The sequence below is a fragment of the Macaca mulatta genome, chromosome 4, assembly GCF_049350105.2.
Source record: "Macaca mulatta isolate MMU2019108-1 chromosome 4, T2T-MMU8v2.0, whole genome shotgun sequence".
NCBI lineage: Eukaryota > Metazoa > Chordata > Mammalia > Primates > Cercopithecidae > Macaca > Macaca mulatta.
In genome coordinates, this window is record NC_133409.1 from 24,210,408 (window position 1) to 24,237,518 (window position 27,111).

A 27,111-nucleotide genomic window follows, 5' to 3' on the forward strand; every position below is an offset into this window, starting at 1 on the left:
GTTTAAAAGAATCCAGGTTCTATAATCCTAGCTTTCACATCCAGGTAAGAAAGGTGCTATGTACATAGTTGCCACTTTTAACTCTTTAGAGAAAGATTTTGAACTTTACATTTATTTTTTATCTTTAAATAGTGAGAATAAGCTTAATGAAAGGTGGTTGTATATCTCAAACCCTAGGATTACTGGTGAAATATAGTTCTGCTAGGTATGTAGAATTCAACCTGACCCATGGAAAACTTTTTAAAATAATATTGGAACTACTTAATGATCAATATACTACAAATAGACAAATAGAGTGATAGCCTACAATGCTAACAAGTGATAGCTTACAATGCCAATAAAATACTAAGATAATTTTATCTTCCCTGCCTTTGCCCTGAGTATTGGGAAGTTTAAATTATTTCTTTCATTTCCAATAGTTCCAAACTATTTCAAAAGGAAATTCAAATTTTAAAATTGTATATTCATGCTTGTACCAGATTAGATCAAATTAATGAGACTTTATACATACACGTGTGTGTGTGTGTGTGTGTGTGTGTGTGTGTGTGTATTTGGAAATCTGTTATAGACTACAGAAAATTACAGAAGCATAAGGCACTACTATTAGCTTATCTGGCTGCCTATAGCTTGTAAATTCATAATTTTCCTGACTCCCACCTCTTCTCCTTTACTCTCTTTTCCTTTAGAATTAACATAATACTGTATATTGTAACATCTTTAGTTTGAAAAGGGACCTATTTTCCCTTCTTTAGAAAAACTTGAAAAGCAAATTTATAATTCTTAAGGATTATTCTATGTAGTGCTTATGCTTACACTACAAATTCTATTTTCTGAAATTTCTTTATCAAACATAAATATGAAATTATCACTTTCTTGCTCATAAGACTCAGAAACTCAGATTAGTGAATTCTATAATTTGAATCCTTTTGAATCTAGCAAAAATTTTGGATACTAGCACCAAGTATGTTGTTCATTTATCACTCTTTTAGTACAGACTGACACCCTCCACCATGTTATTGCTTACCCAACCAATATTAGAGAGTAATGTGTTTAAGTACTTTCCAAGTGATTTCACATGAAAACCACCTAAGACAAGCTCTTTATCTAATCAATAACCAATCTGGGCACAAGAACACAGTTTGGCCTACTTTAAAGTGGAGAAAATTAATACAAATAAAAGAGTGTGCCACAAATTTAGTCTTGTAATAGTTACATCTAGTTAAAAATAATTTAGAACTTTCCTTTAAGCCAATTTGAAAAATATTCTCAAGAGTAATCTGAAGAGGATCAAAGTCCACTTAATGTAATGAGACAACATGCCCATTATAAACTGTCAGATGATAAGGAATTGGTCTGGGCTTAAAGGTAAATGACATTTAGATAGTTATTGTTTATGGCAGCAGCCTTTGAAGCCAAATGCAAGACTCTTAATTAGAGTGCAATAAGCATAGGGTACAAGAGGAAACTATCAAAGCTGCTAACTCTTAAATCTAAAAGCAAGAAAAAAGGCTTTCATAAATCTTCAGACATATACTGCTCCCTTCCTTGGTGCTTCTGTGAAAGGTGACATACAAGAGATACCAGAGATTCTTGTAGAGACTCCACAATCAGAAGTTGGCAATGGGACCCTCACTGTTCTACAGCTTTCAGAGGCTTTTGATGGATTGTGGATTATGAGGGCCACCAACGCAAATAATTTTAAAATCCAAAACCTTTGCACAGTAGAATTATTACATTATCACAATACTTTGTAAAGAGCTGGACAGTGACCACAATAATATCTGTACCAAACAGATTTTTGGATTGTCTTGAGGCAAAGTATTTAATCAAAAGTTGCCATTTCACAAAATAGAAAGGTGTCCCCACATTTGCTGATGGTTTCTTCTGTGACAAGTGGTTGTCAGCAAGTATGCTTCCTACCAGATAATTTGAAAAGAAGAAAACAACACACTTGATCTCCCACTTCAAGATAAAGGAGGTGACAATTTAACAAGAATAGAACAAATCTGCATTTTGAAAGAAACTCATTCTAAGAAAAGATTACTTTGAAACTAAATTAATGAAAATATTTGTGAAAGTGGTTCACCTTTAAAATTCATCTTTGTATTTAACTTAAAAATTGAGTTTTTCTACCTTGTCTTAAAATCTTCCAGAAGAAAAGTTTCAGGCGTTTCTGAACTCATTTTTAAAAATTGTTTTTGTATATGTGTGTGTGTGTATGTATATAAAATAAACAATAATTTTTTTTTTTTTTTTTTGAGAGACAGGGTCTCACTCTGTCACTTAGGCTGGAGTGCAGTGTTACAATCATGACTCACTGCAGCCTCGACCTCCTGGACTCAAGCAATCCTCCCACCTCAGCCTCCCGAGTAGCTGAGGCTACAGGCATGTGCCACCATGCCCGGCTAATTTTTAAAATTTTTTGTAGAGACAAGGTCTTGCTTTGTTGCCAAGGCTGCTGTTGACCTCCCAGGCTCAAGCAATCCTTTTGCCTCGGCCTCACAAAGTACTGAGATGACAGGTATGAGTCACCGCACCCAGCCACATAATTCTATATATTAAAAACTATACATTTAAAACGTTTATATACAGGGATATCTCATTGCACTTTGCTTTACTGCACTTCACAGATATTGTTTTTTTTACACATTGAAGGTCTGTGGCAACCCTGTGTCAAGTCTATTGGTGCCATTTTTCTAATAGCCTATGCTCACATTGTGTCTCTGTCAAGTTCTGGGAATTCTTGCAATATTACAGACTTTGTCATTATTATGATACCTGTTATGGTGATTTGTGATCATATGGTACAATTCTAAGTGTATTTTAGGGTGCCATCAACCCATATAAAATGATGAACTTAATTTATAAGCATGTGTGTTCTGAGTTGCTCCACTGACCAGCTGTTTCTCATTTCTCTCCCTCTCCTCAAGACCTTCCATTCCTTGAGAAACTACAATATTGGAATCAGGCCAATAACCCAACAATGGACTCCAAGTGTTCACAAGAAAGTGAGAATCGCATGCCTCTCAGCTTGAATCAAAAGCCTAGAAATGATTAAGTTTAGTGAAGAAGGCATATCAAAAGTGAAAACAGAACAAAAGCTATGCCTCTTGTACCAAACAGTTAAAGGAGATTAAAAGTTCCAGTGAAACCATGAATCATAAGAAAGCAAAACAGCCTTATGGCTATATGGAAGAAAGTTTTAGGTGGCGTGGATAGAAGATCACACCAGCCACAACATTCTCTTAAGCCAAAACCTACTCCAGAGTAAGGCCCTAACTCTCTTTAATTCTATGAAGACTGACAGAAGTGAAGAATCTGAACAGAAGTTTGAAGCTAGCAGAGGTTTGTTCATGAGGGTGAAGAGAAGACGCTGTCTCTGTAACATAAAAGGGCAAAGTGAAGCAGCAGGTGCTAGAAGTGCAGCAGACTTGGCTAAGATTATTGATGAAGGTAGTGGCCACACTAACAGATTTTCAATGTAGATGAAACAGCCTTCCATTGGAAGAAGATGCCATCTAGGAATCTCACAGTTAGAGAGGAGAAATCACTGCCTGGCTTCAAAGCTTCAAAGGACAGGCTGACTTTCCTGCTAGGGGCTAAATGCAGCTGGTGACTCTATGATTCCAGAAATCCTAGGGCCCTTAGGAATTATACTAAATCTTGCTGGGTGTAATGGCTCACGCCTGTAATTTCACCACTTTGGGAGGCTGAGGTTGGCAGATCACTTGAGGTCAGGAGTTTGAGACCACCCTGGCCAACATGGCAAAACCCCGTCTCTACTAAAAATACAAAAAATTAACCGACTGTGGTGGTGTGTTCCTGTAATCCCAGCTACTCAGGAGGCTGAGTTATGAGAATTGCTTGAACCAGGGAGGCGGAGGTTGCAGTAAGCTGAGGTTGCACCACTGCACTCCAGCCTGGCTGACAGAGCAAGACTCCATCTCAAAAAAAAAAAAAAAAAGAATTATGCTAAATCTATTCTGCCTGCGCTCTACACATGGAAAAAAAAAGCCTGCTTGACAGCACATCTGTTTATAACATGGCTTACTGAATATTTAAAGCCCACTGTTGAGACCTACTGCTCAGACAAAAAGATTCTTTTCAAAATAATACTGCTCATTGACAATGCACCTGGTCACCCAAAAGCTCTGATGGAGACGTACAAGGAGATCAATGTTTTCATGCCTGCTAACATAATGTCCGTTCTGCAACTCATGGATCAAGGAGTAATTTTGAGATGGGTGTGGTGGCTCACGCCTGTAATCCCGGCACTTAGGGAGTCTGAGGCAGGTGGATCACTTGCTGGTCTCGAACTCCTGACCTCCTGGCAAACATGGTGAAACCCCGTCTCTATTAAAAATACAGAAATTAGCCAGCAGGGTTGTGGGGGCCTATAATCCCAGCTACTCGAGAGGTTGAGGCAGGAGAATGGCTTACACCTGAGAGGTGGAGGCTGCAGTGAGCCAAGAGGTTTATACCTGAGAGGCAGAGGTTGCAGTGAGCCAAGATGGTGCCACTGAACTCCAGCCTGGGCGACAAAGCGAGACTTTGTCTCAAAAGAAAAAAAAAAAGTAATTTTGACTTTCAAGTGTTATTTAAAAAGTACATTTCATAAGGCTATGACTGTGATTCCTCTGATGGATCTAGGCAAACCAAATTGAAAGCCTTCTGGAAAAGATTTGCCATTATAAATGCTATTAAGAACATTTGTAAATTATGGGAGGAAGTAAAAAAATCAACATTAACAGTAGTTTGGAAGAAGTTGATTCTAACCCTCCTGGATGACTTTGAGGGGTTCAAGACTTCAGTGGAAGAAGTAACTGCAGATGTGGTAAAATAGCAAGAGAACTAGAATTAGAAGTGGGGCCTGAAGACATGACTGAATTGCTACCATCTCATCATAAAACTTTCATGGATGAGGAGTTGCTTCTTATAGATGAGTAAAGAAAATGGTTTATTGAGATGGGATCTGGTGAAGATGCTGTGCACACTGTTGAAATGACAACAAAGGATTAAGAATATTACATAAACACAGTGATAAAGCAGTAGCAGGGTTTGAGAGGACTGACTCCAAACTGGAAAGAAGTTTTACCGTGGGGAAAATGCCATCAAAGAGTATCACATGTTAAAGAAATCTTTCATGAAGGGAAGAATTAAAGCAGTAAACTTCACTGTTGGCTAGGTGTGGTGGTGGCTCACACCTGTAATCCCTGAACTTTGGGAGGCTGAGATGGGAGGACCGCTTAAACCCAGGAGTTTGTGACCAGCCTGGGCAACATAGTGAGATCCCATTTCTACTTTTTTTTTTTTTAATTAGCCAGGCATAGTGGCACGTGCTGATATCCCAGCTTCTTTGGAAGCTGAGGTAGGAGGATTGCTTGAGCCTGGGAGGTTGAGGCTGCAGTGAGCCATGACTGTGCCACTGCACTTCAGCCTGGACAACAGAGTGAGACTTTGTCTCAAAAACCACAACAAAATAAACTTTGCGGTTGTCTTATTCAAAGAAATTGCCACAGTCATCCCAACCTTCAGCAACCACTACCCTTATCCATTGCCAGGATTACAGGCGTGAACCACCACATCCAGCTCGAAATTACTCCTCGATCCATGAGTTGCAGAATGGACATTATGTTAGCAGGCATGAAAACATTAATCTCCTTGTACGTCTCCATCTGAGCTTTTGGGTGACCAGGTGCATTGTCAATGAGCGGCCATCAGCATCGAGGCAAGACCCTCCACCAACAAAAAGATTACTATTTGCTGAAGGCTCAGATGATTGTTAGCATTTTTTTAGCAATAAAATATTTTTAAATGAAAGTATATTCATTGTTTTTCTTAGACATAATGCTATTGTACACTTAATGAATTACAGCATAGTGGAAACATAACTTCTATTTGCACTGGGAAACCAAAACATTTGTGTGACTAGCTTTTATTGCCACAGTTGCTTTACTGTGGTGGTCTGGAAACAAATACACAATACCTCCCAGGTATGCCTGTATTTATATATTAAAATTACATACTCACAACACCTATTTTTCTATTAATTTTTAAGAATGTATGATGATATCAGGAAAGACATTTGCTAGCAGAATTTTAAGAAGATTCTTTGCATAGCTAGAAGATGGGATTTGAAATAAACATGTTTTAGGAATGTCAGCCAATACCATACTTCTTTCATCAGCACCACTTTGTGTCTTTTCATCATGTGGGACAGATGTTAAAACCAAGTTTTGAAATAAGCAACACAGACTTCTGAATCACTCACTATACCACAAGTGTTAAACTGGAATTTTAAGAATGAATGTATTCACTAAAAATATCAGTATCTCACACTGCTCTCACTAAAACTTTTCATCCATTCTCAGTAATTTATAAAGACTTTATTTCTTCATGTATATATTGTCATTTTACAATTTTACTTTTTGAATGCATCAAAGTGAACATGACATATTAGTACAGTGGTACATGTACATATAATTTATAAATAAAAATACATGTTTTGAGGTGAATGCACAAAAATATTTTAATGATGAGAGAGCAATCAAAACAGTTTGAAGACCCCTGGTTTATGGTCCTGATATATTTGTGGGATGCAATTCCTACACCATCATGCAACTAGATATAGTAATTCATATGTAAATATATCGATAAAAGGACTGCATTTATTATAGTGTGACATTAACTTTTTGGTGTTAAATTTAAGGTCCTCATAATATTTCATAATTAAGGAAATCGCCACAACTTTAGTCCTTATTCTAGTTTCATTTTAGGGTATTGCAATAATCGAAAAATAATCATTCTTCAGCTGGGTAGTTTCATTGTATACTTCTCTTTGTTGTCCCAGATGATGACAATTACCATTAGGACTCTATAATGCTTCCTTGTTTGCAGAAGACTGTGCATTATAAAATGAATACATGGAGGATTGTTAGAACTACAGATGTGTGTATACATCACACACACACACACACACACACACACACACACACACACACACACACACATACATGCAATTCTTTACTTCAAAATCCATTCTTCCTTGCTAAGGTCTAAATCAAACATAGTACGGATGGCCCCTTAATGATTTCAGGAAATCTGGATGGGCATTATGCTGGCAGCAACCTATATGAGGTCCTGGAATTCCATAATGATCCATTCCTTTGGGCGTAAAATATTGCTCTGCTCCTCAAATTTCTAGGTCCTGTCATAAATGTGATCTTTGTAAAAATGATATTACTTATTAGTCCTACTTTAACAAATAAGAAAACCAATGCTTAAACAAGGTACGTTGACTAATGGCTAGGTAGCATGCTACATTTTTTTTAATTAAAAAAGATACGTGATCGCACTTAAAAAGATAGAGTAATACTCAATAAAGCACAGCACTTTAAATACACACAGTTAGATGGACCTAGGCAAATATATATAACTGTCACATTATTCTTAAAGTGATGGAAGCAAGACTTACATCCCTGCTCTTTCTACTGCCTTTTCTTTTCTGCTGATTTTTCTTAAACACAGTCAGCACAGTTACAGGAACTGGCACTGTCAGATATTTAAGTTATGGCAAATCTGTAATTCATAATTTATTCATTTTTCAATGTCCATTGCAGAATGTCTACCAGGTATAAAAAGGCACTATGCTGACTTTGTCCCCAAAAAGCTTTTGGGGACAAAGAAAGAGCAAGACAAGATATTCTATAGCTCTCAGTGGAGAGATAGCACCAAGGACATAGCATATAAAAAAGTAGAGATGAGAGAACACATAAGAACATGTAATTGTTTTGTCCATGGCATATGGAAGACCGCTTGTAAAATTATATGCTCTAAGGGCTTAGCAAGTAGACTAATTGACCTTTGAAATAAACAAATGTAATCATATTTAAAAAGAAAGAAACACATACAAATTTAAACTACATGTATAATGTACTTGAACACAGCTATTTGAAATGACACCCACCTTAAAATGGCATATATCATTTTTATTGTACTTTGGGGGGGGGGGGCAGAATAGATTTATGCTTAAATTTTGAAAAACTGTTCACTGATAAAGCCATTATAGTAATTGCACAGGGTCTGTTTATTACTTTGTCACCATTAAGAATAAGAGCTTTACTAATGTCCTATTACTTGATTAGTTTTGAAAGTGATTATCTTAAGAACTTGACTTAATTGGAAGCCTCTCAATTTACAAGGTACATTAAACTCTCAGTAGCATCTTAAGATTATTCAATATATGCAGGTCAATTACCAGTAATCACTGTTTTGTACAAGTGTTCCATAAAAACTATAGCATGACATGACAAAGAGGGAAAGCAAGATTTAATTAATAATGTTAAACTCCAACTCACACTTTCAGGATAAAAGGGCAACATGAGCATTCACATAAAGTCTTCCTGAAACTGGGTCTATTATTAAAAGATGAATAAAGGAATCCTAACAACTCTCTACCTTATAGATGAAGATAATTTGTCATGATTGCTAAATCACCAAATTGCACTGCCTGTACTTATGCCCAGCTGCACATTAATTTCCAGATTTGTAAATTGCAATTAATTCTCAGTATTGCTCCATCACTTTTTTCTCTAGTTAATAAAAAGAACTGCAATTAATTATTGTTCATCCCATTTTTCAGAACAGATCAACTATAACTATTACTGCACAAGCAGGAAACATGGAGTAGTTAATGTATCCATTGAGACTGTGAGGCCTTTAAAACTATTGGCTGTAGCCTAAATATTTTACATTGACCTTCCAATTCCCAAAGATTCAATGTAGTTAGTTGAATATTTACAATGATTAACAATTATGAGGGCTGATAAAGTGCCTTGATACCTGGGCTGATTTTCAACCATGTATTCAAACAATTTCATAAATTTTTAAATGAAACTTTATTAATTAGATATTTGAAAGGTTTGTCCCACAATAACAACATAAGCCCAGTCTTGAGATTAATCACAGGAAAATTGATTGCTGGGTCATTGAAAACCTGAGGAAGTCAATTCCTTGAAAAGATTATTCCATTGCTAGCTTGTGAGGGAGGTATATGAATTTACGCGTTCTGACTTGTTCCTGATCTAAGTTCTGTACACAGCATAAATTTCAAATTGCTGAGGCTGATTCGCAACCAATTGTGTGAACAGCGTGAACAAAGCTGAATCTGTAAAACACTAGTTCTGTGCATTTGAAAAACTTGAGATGAAAGCCACTTTGAAATTGTTGCATTAAAATAACTATAATTGTCCTTACATGAAATTTTCCTGGTGAGTTAACTGCTTAAACTGTGGTAGATGCTATGGGAAAAGTCGTGGTCATATTTAACAATCCAGTCCCATCTGCTTTGAACCAAGGTTCTATTTGCCGAAAATTGAAGGGTGAGGAAGCCCTCTTAACAGACTTCCCACATATCACAAGTCATTTAAAAAGAGATTTAAGCAACTCTCTGGATAAACTGCCTCTAAATTCTCTTACATATCTACCTTTGATAAATTTCTGCACTTTAATTATTCATATGCTACAATTTACCCTTAAAATGTAGAACCTTCTGAAAGTTTCAAAAAATATTTTAAAATATCTAATTTATTGTTGAGTAAAACATGAACCTGGTCATTCCATTCATGTCAATTTTCTGCTCTTGCCCTATCAGAAACACACAGCAGGAGCCTGAGCAGATGGAAATTCATGGAAAAGGAGGGAGGGTGGGGAGCAGAAGAAATGAGGACCGCGACAGCCTGTGTTCAGAGGCAGATATGGTCTGCCCCTTCCTTCAGAGAATAAAAGACACTTAAAAAACCCATTTACCTGAGTGCTAACTTCAATTATGACCAGAGAGGTGGGAAGAAAGGTAACCTTTCAGGCATCCTGAGGTTCTTCAAATTCCTACTGCCTCACAATGCATGACTAACAACATCAAAGCATCCTTTGCTCAGACTTGCTTGTCCCTAATGTCTCCAAAAAGGGGGCTATACACAAAGTACATTTAAATTAAGTATCGCTATCCTTAACTGTCCACTTGCAATAAATAAATGTCCTTAGTTTGGTCAAGGTACTGAGTGCCTGGCAGAGCTGTAGTGATCCAAAGTTCGGTGAGAGGATTAAATGATCACAGAAGAGACCTCTATTCCCTCCTGTTCATCTGGTGGGAGGGTAATCCCTGATGCTGCTTCATTCTTGCCAATACCCTTAGGTACAGGGCCAGGTTACCAGTTGTTTATAGTAAGGCCACTTTGCCTGAAGCTACAAGTGTGACTTTATGGAAACAGCTTTACTTTTAAACAGTAACCCAGAAGTTTCTAATTAAAAATGACTGTTTTTTTCTCCTCTATGCTAAAAACGCCGGTTTGTTTTCCAGTCTCACCGGATTGAAAAAAAAAAAAAGTACAAGGGGAAAAAGGACACGCAAACTCTGGGTAATTACTGCTTGGAATTGGCTGCTTTCCAGAAGAAGCAACAAACTGCTTAGAGTTAAGTGGAAACTTTGTGTAACTATTAACGAAAGTAAACTAATGATAGAAACAGAACACAGGCCCCACTCCGCTTCCCCAACAGTGGACCTGGCTGCCTCACTGAACAGCTCTGAGATTTAACTACATGCCTCTGATGGCTCAGTCATTTCTTATCACAATGGTTCTCAAAGTGTGGTCCTGGGGTGAGCAGCAGCAGCAGCACCAGCAGTAGCTTCCCCCATCAGCTGGAATCTGGTTAGAAACACAAATTATCAAACCTTACTAAACACCTACAGAATCAGACTCTCTGTTTATGATCCAGCAATATATGTTTTCATGATCTCTCCTGGCAATTCTTATATATTCTAAAGTTTGAGAAGCACTGTTCTATTAAAGCTGGGTATTTTCAAAGTAATTTTCTAGGATTTTAAAATTTCAATAATTAAACTGACCATCAGTGAATAGGGAAACGTTTTCAACCCAATGTTTTCAAATGCAACTGAGATGAGAAATAAAGCTATCCTCAGCATATAAATCCTGGATTCCTGACCCTAGCTGAGTATTAGAAGGTCCTGGGAGGTTTTTAAAAAAATGCCAGGATTTTATCCCCAAATCAACTGAAACAGACTGGGGGAAGGGGAAAGATGAAGGCAGCAATTAAATGTATGTATGTATGTATATGTGAGTTTGTGTGTGTGTGTGTGTGTGTGTGTGTGTGTTAGAATCCCAGTTATTCTAAGGCATGGGAAAGTTGAGAATCACTGATATAAAGCAACCAGAACGGTTAGACCCTTAGCAGAACAGTCCAAGAACTAGGAAACAGGGCTATGTGGCTATCTATAGCAGACACACACCACACACACCACACACACACACACACACACACACACACACAGACACACACTTTCATAGACTGGGTTTGCACCACATTAATTAGGCACTAGCTAGCATGTAAGACTTGGGATAAGCACAGAACCCTGTACTGCCTCACATCCTTTTAAAACCTAACTGGCTGAACAGTTCCAGTTTCTAGTACATAGTTCACGAATAAATGTAAGTTTAGGAAGCAAATGTAGTTTTGATGCTATAGGCTGGATCCCAAATAATTTAAAAAATAATAAAAGCTTGAGCATGGAGCCACCACTATCCTACATAAACCACACTGAGACATTCTCTCCACACATCCAATTGGTTCTACCATCTCTTTTCTGTCAGAGAAAAATACAACTCGAGCTTGAACAGGTCAGGAGCACTGATGGCTTAAAAATGAAATCCTACCATAAAAGGACATCAGAACCAAGTTAGTCAGTTCTAGAAATGTACTATTTTATCATATACCATATTCATATATACTCTTTCATAATGAAATATTGAGAACAGAACCATAAATTAAGAAAAAATTCAATGTCCATCTATTTCGCAGCACTCTGCAAGGTTTAACCTCCTTCTGCACATTAACTAAACAGATTTCCATAAAAGCCCTTACGAGGTCAAGACAGGTATTATTATTGCTATTATTTTAGTTTTACTTATGAAAAGATAAACCCAGATAGTTAAGTGAATTTTCCAGAGACAGACTGCTAATAGCAGCTTTAACTATGGTAATAATATTCTAATGTTTGACATCAATAACTGTACATACCACTATTAAAATCTTAAAGTATTGTTGATTACTATTTCCAGAAGACTACAAATGGCCAAATGAATTAAAATAGATAAAAGAGGGAAGTGGGAAACCCAATATTTTAAAAAACTCCAACTGGGGGAAGAATAGAAACCATAAAAAAGATTAACTTAAAATACTTGGAATGACTGTAACTTCTTTTAAAAAAACTTTTCTCCAGTTGCTAAACTTGTCTCTCAATTCTTAACAGATCCATAAAGCATATAAATAAAGCATAAAGTGTAAGATGGAGCTCTGATTTTATACTCAGGCTTGTATCACTGCTACAAAACATTCTTAGGATAATTAAGCAATATTTTTGCCTCATAGAATACTAGCACCATTAAATCAATTTGATCTGCTTATGTTCAGAAAATTTGTTTACTGATATTTTCATATTATTCCTATTACATGAAAGTATGGAATTGTATTCTGCTTCATTTGAAAACATAATACACTTCTTTCAAATCCGAAACCAGGAACTTTAAAAAACTGTTAGCAAATTTAATAATGCAGAAATTTATGCTTTCACTGTCGAGTAAAAACATAGGGAGATACAGGAAAATACTTTAACAATATTTAACCTATTAGACCATCTTTCATAGTTTGTTTATTAAAATTAACCAACTATAATGTAATATTTAAACATTTTATACCACCAAAGTATTAATAAACCCAACAAGGGTCTATCACCTTTTCTTAAAATATACACATTACATGCTTCCCTAGGATAATCTTTCACTATTAGAAGACAGGCAGCTATGTACTATTCTTAATTAAAGCCCTATTTCAGTTAAAGTAGAGCAATCTGCAATTTAATTATAATATAAACTGTAATGTAACTAATGACATTGTATGTATTTTCATCAGATAATTAGAACAGTCAGTAAATAAAGCTTTGCAAAGCAGGAAATAAAACAGGTGAGGGGTTGTGCCTCATTCGTCACCTCACTGCTAATGAGAGTCTGAATGAAGATCAGTCATCTCCTACCTATGCCTTGACGGTGTGCAATAAAAGCACACACTGTAGACAGCTCTACTAACTTAATGTAACATCAAGCAGGCGTCAGAAAAATCCACACAGAGAAGTGATAAAATAGTGTACAGCTAAAACTAACTCATTTATCAAGAAAGACAGAATAATTATGAGGAATGCCCAGACTGTAGGCCCTGTGATAGAAATGAATAATGGGAACATTAACTACACTATTTTAAGAACACACTTAAAAAACCCCCAAATCTAAGTCTACTCTACCTAGACTTGAATTACCTTTGGAAATACAGTAATGGTGAAATGCCTGATTTTACAATCACAGAGGTAATTTTTCTGCTTCAGGTTGGAGAAAAAAAAGCATAGGCTTCTTGCTAATAGTAATAACAAGAACAGACACCAAACTTTGACATTTTCACATTAGAGAAATTGAGTTCTACCAAAACCTAATACTAGAAAGGCAATGATTTTCTTTTAGCGGAGGTATGTAACTTATGCATCCTCATTCTATGATCGTATTGGTGAAGGAAACATGTTAGTCTAGTGAGGGACTGTGTATAGCATTTAGGTCATCAAATGAGCACTTTCTATTAAATCACAATTTCAGAATTTATTGAATTAAGAATTCTTATCGAATTAAGAATTTATAATAGATGTGGAAGAAAAGACAATTTAAAAATATTTTTTTTTCTGAACCGCTTTTGGAATAGAGTTCCTAATGTAGTATATGAGTGAATTATTTAGTTTCTCTGCATATATTCAGCTTGCACAAATACTGAAATACAACTTGACTTACTGATGTTTTGTCTCCAAATACATAAACCTCCCCAATTCAAAATGCTGCTTGCTTTAAATTCAACCTGGTGAGTACTTATTATCTCTCCTTGGCCCATCTTAAGTTTGTCAATCACATGTGTGAGTGTATAACACAGAAAAAATATATTCTGCTTTACCAACCAGGCTGTGAGTCCCCTGAGGGAAAGAACATGCCTGTTATCTTCTTGAATAAAGTGAAGAGAAGTAGAAACTCTTCCCAGGACTTAGTAAGAAATCTTTATCACAGCAGAGACTCAAATAAATGCTTAGTTTTGACAAAGAAAAGGTAAAGAAACCAATTATCTTTAGGCAATAACCAGAATACCAGAGGAATGTGAACAGATAATACCAATAAGTTTACACTGCTGTTAACATATAGATGTTGACAAAGAGACACATTCAAAAGGATTTTCAAAATTGAGAGGGAAGAGCAGAATTACGATATTACAGCCAGCACATTCAGTGTCTCTCCAGTGGTAATTCTTGCCAAGAGTTTCAAAGTCAGTCAACAATGACTAACACAGCTAGTCTAAAAAGCATCTTTAAACCCCCCTTTTTTCTTCTCCTGGGTAGCTTTCTACATTCTCTTATTCTGAGAAGGTAATTAAAAAATATGATTTTGCCACATATATGTTTCCCCCCTCCTTTGAAACTTTTGCTGGTGACAGCCTTCCAAAACTAAGAAAGCAGCTTTAGGCCAGCTGTTCCCTATACCTTGGCCCATACTGTGAAATAAAGTGATTCGCAGAACAGTATATATGTACAAGTGACACCAAAAGCACATCTTGAAAAGTAATATTGTAGATAAATACGAAATGTCACTTCTTCCCCTACAGGAAAACTTTTAAGATGATAAATCATCCTCACATCTTGAAGTATAGCTGATTCAAGGAGTGTACTTGATCAGGCAAAGGAATGGGGAATTTTAGTGAACTGATACTATTAATTTTGCCAGTGCTTATTGTGCGAATTTGGGTAAGTCACTCGTATTTAGTAAATGGGATTGAGAGTGGATACAATTTATAATTAAAAATTCATGCATGTTGCCAAGAAGAAATTATTTTTATCAGCTGCAAAATGGTTGCTCAATTTCATTCAGTTTAACTTCAAAACATCAGAGAACACCAGAAAGTCTGTTCAGCCTGGGGGTATGTATGTCTGTGTGTGTGTGTTTTCCAATTGGGACCACGTTCTCAAGAACTTGGCATATTAGGGTTCTCCACCAAAGAAGATGAGAAGGTTGGAATGATCTGAGTGAGTGCATCAGCTGCCTTCCCTTCTTACAACTGGGGGCTGGGTAACCGCAGGTGCTCCCAGTCTCCATTATACCAGCTCCTTTTATGGGGGATCTGATTAGGCCAAATATTGTATCTCTGCCATACTTCTAACCAGTAGCTCAACTGAAATAAAGGTTCTTAGGAATTTGCTTCTTTGGAAGTGAAATGCTTTGATGACAACTTTAAAGATAATGGGATTCTTTTGGTATTTATGGAGAGAGACAGTATCATTGATGCAATGTCACTATGAAACAGTGAAAACCTCCAATCCTGTCTGGCCTGAATGACTCTGTTGAGGTCATGCCATCCCACAGTGGGGACACACCTGAGGCTATGGAACACTGGAAAGCTAATAGCTGCCAACGAAAAGACAGATCTCAAGACTCCCAGTGGAGTCTGTTAGTCACCAGCATCATACAAGTAATTATCTATCTCATGTATACTTATTAAGCAACAATCTTGAATATTTAAACTTAAAACATGTTGTTGAAAATGAAGAGTTTTACCTTTTCATATTCAGCAATGCCCAAGGTATTCCAGAGGGAGTATGAAATGCAGGTAGTAATTTTACCCCAAGTTCCACTGCTTTCTTTCGAAAAATCTGAAAAGTTAAACAGTTAACTGTAAGCTACTGTTGCAAGCAAAACAAGAGGTACTACACTATTATCTAACAGTTACCACTTTTCTACTTTAATATTTTCTACCTTAATATCTGACAAAAAGTTTACCAAATTAACAGAATTACCCAGTAAAGCAACAATGGTCCAGGGGCCATCACACTGGGGGATATTTATTCCCAATCTTGGTTGCTCATTAGAATCATGTGGGGAGATTTGGATGCTACTGATGTGAACGTCTTACTCTTGAGATTCTAATTTCTTTGGCTGTAAGCTTCTGGATCAGGATTTTAAAAGCATCACAGGCGATGCCAGGTGATTTCAACGTGCAAGCCAGTGGGGGAACCACTGTTGTTGGAGGATAAGACTGAGAACCAGGAGGTCTGGTCTAGCCCACCTTCAGCACTATTATTCACTAGAGCACAGAGGAAGGAGAAGTTTTAAAAAGACATTATCACAGGTCTATGTGTCTTCTCAGCCCTTGTAGCTTTAACTTTCTCTGATGTTAAGTGTAAGTGATATAAAAAATACTAAGTTAAATTAGGTACAGATTCTGCCCAGAGTTTAGTAGGGAAGATAATTATATGCACATAAATATCTAGAACACAGATAAAATGAGAGCTGGAGATAAAATACTAGGTGAGTTCAGTGAGGCTGTATGCTGGAGACAGCATTTAGATGAGAACTGTATGCAGCATTGAACTGGGGCCGATAATACCACAGACCGGAGTGAAGATTGGAAAGTAAAGAGGGACTCCCTGAGGGATCAGCCTCCTCCCCACAGAAGAAGGCAAATGGGGCCCTACAGAATAAACAGGGAATTGGGCAGCCGGCCTGAAAAAAGGGGATACTGGTAAATGAGGTCAGGCATCCATAGCTCAGGCCAAAACATGGAGGGCCACAAATGTAAGGCTACAACTTTTATCCTGGTTAGAATGGAAAAATAATGAAAGTTTTTGAGCTGCCAATTCTACTGTGCAGAACTGTGTTTTAGGAAGATTAATTAGATGAGATCTATCCTCAGTTTTAGGTCCAAAGAAAAGCACTAGCTTATTTACTGAAGAAAGGCCTGCTACAGTTGTAGCACCAAGCAGGTGCCTAGTCCCGTCCTTTAAGCTGTATGACTCAGCATGGCGGACTGGAAGTGTACCATTTCCTCCTCAAACAAGGAAGAAGTGAGAGAGGCTGGAGGAGCCCTGAAGAGCATGGAAAATAGAAGCAACGTTCTCTGTCGGCCACTGGGGAAGCATTCACTAAAGCAATCAACAAAGAAGTCGTGTGTGGCTTCTCCCCAGAGGGAAGGGCTTCAGTGTCTAACTCCTGCCCTAAGTTTTGAGCCTCTCCACTAAGACATCCAGGCACCTGGGCTCCCAGATGGAAGGTAATCCAGTAATACCAATGTTGACGCTACTTCCCAAACCCTATCTTTTGGGATCTTAAAAAAAATTATTTAATTTAAAATTTTCCTTATGCATACCATAGATCTTTTGGAATCTAAGTCTCATTTAGTAGTGGAAGTCAAGAAAGAAATGACTTTGGTTGACAGTCAATTTAGATAAACTGATATTCCTTGTATACAAATAAGCACATTTGTAGTATATAGAAAATGCTAAAAAATAGAGGTGCCATTTTCTCCACAAATTATTGTAACTCTTGTCAAAGAGGGTAATTTCCTGTATCAATAACTTGTAGCGTATGGAGAGGAGAAAAAAAAGCAGAGCAAAGGGTATATTCTTCTTTCCCTTTCTCTGCCTTACCCTAGAGAAATTTCATGTTGTCTTCTGCTATAAGGATTTATCCAATCACTGCCCAGCCATCTGTTGATTTTCTGGTTTCTGCCCAACTTTTTAAAACTGTTAATTAACTCCTTTTCAAGAAACTTACATAAGATCAAAGTCAAACCATGTAATTAAAACATGAAGTTGGGTATAACCATATGGCACAGGAGTTGAGAGCTCAGGCTTCGAAGCACAATGCCTGTGCTTGAATCTCAGCTCCACTTCTCCAAACTGGGCAATCTTGTATAACTTGCCTAATTTCTCTGTCCTAAGCTTCCTCATCTGTACAATGCAGATAACAACAGCATTTACTCTTTAAAGGCTGTGGAAAGAAATAATAAGTTATTATATTTAAAGACTTTAAGACACATAGTAATCACTAACAGGTAGTTGTAGTTTTTATGGTGATAATGATAATGGTATTTCCTCAAGAAGCTGGCTTTTATCCAACCATTGCTTTGGTACCTTCTACTTATTCAGACTCCTCTCTCGTTCTCTCTCTCTCTGTGCATGTATGTGTGTTAGTTACTCCCCACCTGTCTCCTTGCCTCCTCCCCAACATACACACACTCTTAATCATGTGCATGCATTCTCAAGAGCTAAGGCCTCAGTTCTCATCACCTATTTGCATTCTCAAATTCAACTTTCTATTTTAGCTCTAGTTCAGTACTTCTACCTGTGTACACCCATCACAATTTGGGTGTCTTGTTATCTTCTGAAACTTAACATGTCCAACATGGAATTAATCTTTTAATATCCTGGGCAAACTTCCCCAGCTCTATCACTGATATTACTTTCTGGTCAGTCCCTTGGACTCAAGTGAGCAGGCATTTTTGATTTACTGCCCGCTTCAGTCACCAAGTATCATTGTTAACTCATCTGAAATGTCTTGTATGCAGTTCATTCTCTGATAGGAGCATAGGCCATGTTCTCATTGCCAGGTACAATGAAATGTATGATTTAAAAAAAGAAGGTCCTCCTATCTAGTCTGCTTGTTCCCTTATTTTCATTAACAATTTTTCCTCATTTCTATTAATCTGTATTTATATTACCAACTTTCTCTTTTTACTATAAATTTTCTTGTTCAAGAAATGATCATGACTTCCTCTCTTGTCTAACATCAAGTCAAATCTGCTCTACTGACCATTCAACCACCTTTATGAATCAGACCCTTCAATTATTTTCCGTCCGTCTGGCTCTGGCTCCAGCTCCAGCTCCAGCTTTTGAGTCTTCATGGTCTTAAGTACTCATTCATATTCAGTCCATCTTTGCAACTTTATTTATACATTCTCTCATTTTAAATCACTCTCTTCCGCCTCCTTTTGGCTGGTCCAAATTTACTTATTTTTTAAGGGCAAAGTCAAGTCCAGGCCAAGACTCCAGGCCAAGATCTTTGCCTTCTGTGAATTCCCACACTGACAACTAGTACCATACAATATGGTCTTTGATACAGATCCCTAAATGGAGATACAGAAGGCAAGAGAGAGATCTCTGAACATTTTCTTGTGTGATTTCTCTCATATACCCCAATAATTTTTTCTTCCTAGAAGTAGAGAAAAAGACCCCAATTTCTCCCTCACTGCCTATTATACAGATCTAACCCAGATTAAGTCATTTTGTATTTAAATTTACGAATATCGCCACAGGGCTCCTATGAGTAGTAGGCAGGAAGAACTAATATTCTCAGTTAACAGACAGGAACAGTGGCCCCTTCCCGTATCGGGGTTTTTACACTTGCAGTTTCCTCTGCCTGCAATGCTCTTTCCTGAGCTCTCTCCATGCTTCGCTCATTCTTACCTTCAGGAATCTGCATAAATGTCCCCTCGAGAGGTCTTTTCCTAACCACCCCACACAAAGTTGGCCATCCCTATTTATTATATCACCTTGTTTCTTTTCCACTATTTATCATGTCTTAATTATTTTATTTGCTTGTTTATTGTTTGATAACTCCACTAGATACGATCTCAATGAGGGCATGGAAGCAGCTGGCACTCAATAAATGTTCACTTAATAAATAAATGAATCAATCTAAGATTAATTATTAGGTGAGTACAAAGGTAATTGTGGTTTTTGCATTGTTGGAATTTGCTGTTTGATACTGGAATACATTCTTAAATGTGGTTATGTTACATATAATTTTAATGGGTATTTCTCGCTTTCTTAATTTTTTTCCTAATGAATTATTACTTGCTGTTTATTTTATGTTGATTTTAGACTATGGAAATGATGTTAGACAGAAAGCAAATTCGAGTGATTTTCTTATTTGAGTTCAAAATGGGTGGTAAAGTAGCGGAGACAAACTACAACCTCAACAACACATTTGGCCCAGGAACTGCTAACAAACATACAGTGCAGTAGTGATTCAAGAAATCTTGCAGCAAGGCGCAGGGGCTCACGCCTGTAATCCCAGCACTTTGGGGGGCAGAGGTGGGTGGATCATGAGGTCAAGAGATCAAGACTATTCTGGCCAACATGGTGAAACCCCGTCTCTACCAAAAATACAAAAATTAGCTGGGCGTAGTGGCGCATGGCTGTAGTCCCAGCTACTCAGGAGACTGAGGCAGGAGAATCCCTTGAACCTGGGATGCGGAGGTTGCAGTGAGCCAAGATCATGTCACAGCTCTCCAGCCTGGTGACAAAGTGAGACTCTTGTCTTAAAAAAAATAGAAAGAATAAGTTTTGCAAAGGAGACGAGAGCCTTAAACATGAGGAGCATAGTGGCCAGCCTTGGCAAGTTGATAATGACCAACTGAGACCAATCATTGACACTGATCCTCTTACAACTACATCAGAAGTTGCCACAGAACTCGACGTTGATCATTCTATGGTCATTTTACATTTGAAGCAAGTTGAAAAGGTGAAAAAACTGGCTAAGTGGGTGCCTCGTGAGCTGAGTGAACATCAAAAAAATCGTCATTTTGAAATGTCTTCCTCTCTTATTCTACACAATAATATGAACCATTTCTCGGATTGTGATGTGTGACAAAAAGTGGCTTTTATATGACAACAAGCGATGACCAGCTCAGTGGATGGACTGAGAAGAACCTCCAAAGCACTTCCCAAAGTCAAATTTGCACCAAAAAAAAGGGCAATGGTCACTGTTTGGTGGTCTGCTGCCAGTGAGATCCACTACAGCTTTCTGAACCCTGGTGAAACATTGTATCTGAGAAGTATGCTCAGCAAATCGATAAGATGCATGGAAAACTGCAATGCCTGCAGCTGGCATTAGTCAACAGAAGGGGCCCAATTCTCCATGACAATGCCTGACGGCATGTTGCAAAACCACTTCAAAAGTTGAACAAATTGGGCTATGAAGTTTTGTCTCATCCACCACATTCACCTGACCTCTCGCCAACCCATTACCACTTATTCAAGCATCTCGACAACTTTTCACAGGGAAAACATTTCCACAACCAGAAGGATGCGGAAAATGCTTTCCAAGAGTTTGTCAAATCCCAAAGCATGGATTTTTACACTACAGGAATAAACAAACTTATTTCTTGTCGGCAAAAATGTGTTGATTGTAATGGTTCCTATTTTGATTAATAAAGATGTGTTTGAGCCTAGTTATAACGATTTAAAATTCATGGTCCAGGCCGGGCGCGGTGGCTCAAGCCTGTAATCCCAGCACTTTGGGAGGCTGAGAGGGGCAGATCACGAGGTCAGGAGACCGAGACCATCCTGGCTAACCCGGTGAAACCCCGTCTCTACTGAAAAAATACAAAAAACTAGCCGGGTGAGGTGGCGGGTGCCTGTAGTCCCAGCTACTGGGGAGGCTGAGGCAGGAGAATGGCGGGAACCCGGGAGGTGGAGCTTGCAGTGAGCTGAGATCCGGCCACTGCACTCCAGCCTGGGCGACAGAGTGAGACTCCATCTCAAAAAAATAAAATAAAATAAAATAAAATTCATGGTCCAAAACCACAAGTACTTTTGCATAAACCTAATAACATACCTGGGGCATTGTAATAAGAAACCATTGATATTATATTGTTTGCAAAGTGCTCCATCCCATTCCACTAGTTGCTACTGTCTGAAAATAATTATCTCCAGTATTCTGGAGTCTCAACCTTGGGCACAATTAGGGCACAATTAAAAAATATTTTTAGATAAAAATATTAATTAGCTCATTGATGCTTTAATCAAATCATACATGAGACTAAATCAACTTCAATTCTCAATGTTTGATTTGTTATCTCCTCCTGAGCTCTGATGAAGTTGCTGGAGGAAGAACACAGATTCTAAAAGAGAACATTCGTCTACCTAAACGGGTGAGCTTCAAATAAAACTAGCTTGTAAAATTAAAATTGTTGAGAGAATGAAGGAGGCATATCACAAATCATTCTAAAGGGCAATTAAGTTTTAAGTAGCACATCTTAGATGATGTGCTAAAAAGCAAATTATTACAAAAAGTACACTAAATGGTACTTTAGTGCTACTTCAAATGGGGATACGCATGATGGAGATACCCCCGGACCCGGGTCCTTGGACTGGCTGCACTACTGTTTCCATGTGAGGCCTGGGCTGGTCAGTTAACTCTTCTGGTTCTCAATATCCCCAGAAAAAAAAAGGGAGAGTAGGGCTGATCATTTCTATTTTTGATTTATCACTAGAAAAATAAGTACTCAGAAGCCACAAAACTAGTACTAAAATGTGACTGGGAAAAAAGCAAGACAAATATCATTTTTTGAAGATAGGAAATGTTAATTTGCCAACAAATTCTTCACCAATCTTGGTTTCCGGGGTTTGCTGGTACCTCTATTTGGTAGGGAGGATTTTATAAAGAGAGCCAGGTGAAAAATTACAGTTCATAAAATGTAATCCCTGCTAACAGAAGATATTTTTTAATGTCCACTAAAAATATGGTTTTTGTAAAACTAGCAATCAGTTTGGGATGGGCAGACATCTTATGATCCAACAAGAATTTTCTAAAATATTTTGCATTCTAGGGATTCTGATCACATTCATAGCAAAAGTCAAAACAATGTAACTTGCTGAAAGAAGGGTGGTAAAATATGATGAAACAGTTATTTTGAGCATGTAACTAACAAATAACTTTAAATAAAAACTTTTATAGCCTAAAGTTAAGAATTTCAAAATAACTACATGAAAATTGTATCTTTTCATTACACTTAAGTAACAACATCACAGTCTTATTGCTGTTTTTGATCAATGTTTTAAAAACTTCAAAATTTAAAATCTATTAAATAAACACATTTATCTTTTTACTTTACCTTGACAGATAGCATTAGACAAGGCTGTAAACAAGACATATGGTTTTCTTTGCCTTTCTAGTTTGCAGTTCCCTAAAGAACTATATAGGAATATATACATGCCAGAGCAAAGAATAAGGGAAAAAGAAATGAATAAGAACAGATGGATTTGGAAGGAAATATTTTCAGTTCAGACATGCTTCAGTTTGAAATGCGCAATCAATATCAAAGCCTTTCTTCAAATGCTCATGTTGAAAACTTCACCATTAAAAGATCAAACACCAATTCACCATTAGGATAACTAGAGTTTACCTATTACTCATTTTCACTACATAAAGCTTTCAGCACAAGATGCCATAGACACGATAAATACCTTTGGCTGCAAGTAACTAAAATAACCCATACACTGTTAGTTGACTTGATCAACTTGCACATAATACGGGCCAAAATCAATCATTAAACCAGTAAGTACTTATTAAGCTATTCTGGCTTTTTAGAGTAGACCCGTGAAAGATTTAAATATCAGAATAAAGATATGTAAAAATAATTAATCCAGCAGAAACTTAGAGCTGGAAGGGACATCAAAGGTTATCTAGTTCTATAATCTGATATACAGATGAGGAAACTGAAGTTCAGAGAGGGCCTATTCTCCTAGTTAAATGCTCTGATGTGGGATAGTTTACTGCCAGCTACACCCAAGTGAATACCAGCTTCCTGTCATCTCAGAGACGCGTGATCCTTTTGATTCAGAGGGACTCTTCACTGTGCGCACACCACTGTCTCTTTCTTTCTTCTCATTCTGTTTCTGTAATTGATCAAAACCTAAAACTGAAGTTTTAAATTAAAAAAAATTACGTGTTGTATTCGTCAAATTTCATTACAAACTTCATTTTTTTAAAAAACAATGTATTTAATTAGATGACTGCTTTTGTTAATTACTTTTTCTCCCGTGATTCAATACAATTCAATTTTTAGCCTTCAGGCAATTAGATGAAAAGAGTGTTGCTTATTTTCCTGAAATATTAAAGCACAGAGATCTTCCCAACTTGTTTCTTTCAAAATAAAAAGGCTACAATGCTATCCTGCCAATAACCATCGATTATAACCAAGAAGAATCAATGTAGCTGTCCTTTAGTCTTGAGTTTATTAACACATAAAAGCATAAAATGTAAAAAAAGGAAAACACTTCTAATTGTAAGCCTAGTTTAAAAATCTAAACGTAGAATGTTCTAGTGAATAGGCACTTTAGATTTATCTAGCTTTTTAAAGATATTTATTCTCATGAAAAAAAGAGGTAGTGAAGAGAAGTGGCTTTTATGCTATCTCCTAGTCAAAATGAGTAACTGTTGATACATGAATGAATAAAATTACATCCCGTTATTGATTTTTTTTTTTTTTCCCTGAAAGAGGACTCTCATTCATTCCCTAGTTTCTGAATAGGGAGGGTTTTATAAAGTTAAGAAGGCAAGATGAAAAAATGGGGGAATGCTGGGGAGAACTTCAGGCTGTTGTTCAGGGCAGGGATATCACCGCTGTCCATGTGAGCAGCAGTGAATGCCATGTTCTTGTGGCAGTGTTTCCCTCAGCATCAGCGTGGTCAAGGCTGCCTGGGAATAGGCACACTGAACTAAGAGTCAGGAGCCTTAGGTTCTAGTTCAGGGCTTGCTACTCACCAGTTACGCCACAAAGAAATGGGTCACTTCACTGCTCTAATTTTCTCTTTGTAAAATGGGAACACTAGATAAGACACTCTCTGAGGAACATTTCTGCTCCACAGGACAGGCTTATTTTAAGACTTAATAAGCACTTACTACACATTAACCAATGTGGTAAGGACTGTAAGAGAGATACATGAGAAAAAATTAAATCCCTGATCTCAAGAAGCTTACCACCAGGAAGGTAAGTCAGCCATTTAAAGCCATATAAGCATAAGATATACAATATAAAACAATATAAACCATAGGTAGAGAATACATTAAGTGATACATGCTGTAACTGTGGGAATTTTTTAAAAAAGTGAGTTAGGTCTAGGGTGAGAGGTAAGGTTGAGGAAGTGGCACTTATATAGATACAGGTGTGTACTTATTTTGGAGTAGGTATGTACATGTTTGTGTACATGCTCTGGGTTAATGTGGAGGAGGACAAGAGATCAAAAGGGAAGACAAAGGGCTTTTCATGATAGAGAGCAGGTGGAGAGCTAGATTACTAGGGTCTAGAAAATAGAGACAGAGGTCGGGCGTGGTGGCTCAAGCCTGTAATCCCAGCACTTGGGAGGCCGAGACGGGCGGATCATGAGGTCAGGAGATCGAGACCATCCTGGCTAACACGGTGAAACCCCGTCTCTACTAAAAATACAAAAAATTAGCCGGGCGAGGTGGCGGCGCCTGTAGTCCCAGCTACTCGGGAGGCTGAGGCAGGAGAATGGCGTAAACCCGGGAGGCGGAGCTTGCAGTGAGCTGAGATCCGGCCACTGCACTCCAGCCCGGGCTACAGAGCGAGACTCCGTCTCAAAAAAAAAACAAAAACAAAAACAAAAGAAAATAGAGACAGATAAAATAAGACAAGCTCATGGCCTTAAATGCCAGGAAGAGAAGTTAAAAAGATGGTTAAAAGAGCACATTAGATGTCTTAAGGAAGTCCTAACACTGTGTTAGTGCCTCCCGTTTATGATAAGTGGAGGGATTTCTACGTCATCCGGGTTATGAGAAATAGGGAAGGAAGAAAGACAGTAGTTCTCACTGGTTATGGGACTTTTCTGAGTTGTAAGAGGCAAACATATATGAATGACAACATCAAAAAAACACTGTATTGGTTACCTGATACCTGATGAAGGAAAATAAATCTTAAGAAATAATTAGAGTCCTTTAACAAATTTTTTCTCAAGAAGAAAGTACATGCTATTGTACACATAAATGAGCAGTGGGCTGGGAGCAAGGAAATAGTATGATAAAAGTTACATGTCCTTCTAATATGCATTCAATATGGAAGTTAAAAAAGGAGAGGAAACCCAATGGCTATACAGCTCTAGTGCTTCAAACTATTCTTAAGCGTACCACATGTGTTATTGTAGGCATTCTAATTACTAAAATACCTGCCCAAGAATGATAAATAATAATAAATTACAGCAAGAACAACACAATAATTCAAGTCATTATACGGTGCCTAAAGCTGCTCATTGTATCTCAATTTTAGGTTTAAAAAATGGGCAAATCGCCAACATGACATTTAGAAAAATATGCAGTATATAGTGAATAATGTTTACACTAAATATGACAAGTAATTTCTGAAAATACATTTCACATCAAAAGGAAAACATCTTTATTTAAAAAAGTATAATGTCTACTAAAGGGAAGGGAATTATGAAAGCACATACTCTATCTGGCTATGATTTCTAACTGAATTTGTGGAAACCACTTCATAGATGTTAATATGCAACATCCATCATAGGGTTAAAATTGGGGCTATTCTATTTACTACTACTTTTGCAAGCAGACATCAGAAATCATTAAAATATACACAATCCAAGCTTGGTAATATTTGTTCGAGAAAAAGACAAAAGAAAAAATTATAGCCTCGACTATGCAAGTACAGTTGGACCTTTGTATCTGTGGGTTCCACATCTGTGGTATCAACCAGTTGCAGATCAAAAATACTTGAAAAACAATGTATGGCTGCATCCGTACTGAACATCTATAGACTTGTCATTATTCCTAAACTACACAGTACAACAACTATTTACATAGCACTGACATTATATTATGTATTATAAGTAATCTAGAGATGATTTTAAGAATATGGGAGGATGTATTCAGGTTATATGCAAATACTGTACCATTTTATATAAAGAACTTGAGCATCTGTGGATTTTGGTATCCTCAGGGGGTCCTGAAACCTACCCCCACAGATACCTAGGCATGACTGTATGTCATAATTCCCTGACATGTTTTAGTTACGAAGCATTCTACACTAGTGAATTTTTTCCTGTTAACTGAACCTCATCTCTGAAGAGCATTAAAACATTTATAGTTTAATAATTTACATAAGTTTTAAAGACATGTTTATCTGTTTTTTATGAGTCGGTAAAAAGTAGAGTGATCCTGCCTTTACTCAACATCACCATCATACGCATACAGAGTTGGGACTAGGTGATGGAGTTTTCCATTATTACTTCAACGGTCTGTATGACCTTGAACACTCACTCAACCGCCTTTCTGTGCCTCAGTTTCCAAATATGTGAATAGAGAATAATCCTCCCAAATCACAAGATGGTTATAATTAAAGGAACAAGTGCTTTTTAAAGAGCAATAA

At 37.3% G+C, this 27,111-nt stretch overlaps 1 protein-coding gene across 3 annotated transcripts in view; it reads right to left on the reverse strand.

Annotated features, from left to right (window-relative positions):
• The window catches only part of MAN1A1 (mannosidase alpha class 1A member 1), a 176,839-nt gene that overhangs the window by 53,313 nt on the left and 96,415 nt on the right, over nt 1–27,111 (reverse strand). For all 3 annotated transcript variants that reach the window (XM_015137511.3, XM_015137512.3, XM_077999321.1), the window contains exon 6: nt 15,705–15,799. In XM_015137511.3, the coding sequence (XP_014992997.1) occupies nt 15,705–15,799 (95 nt within the window). The remainder of the gene's footprint in view (nt 1–15,704; nt 15,800–27,111) is intronic.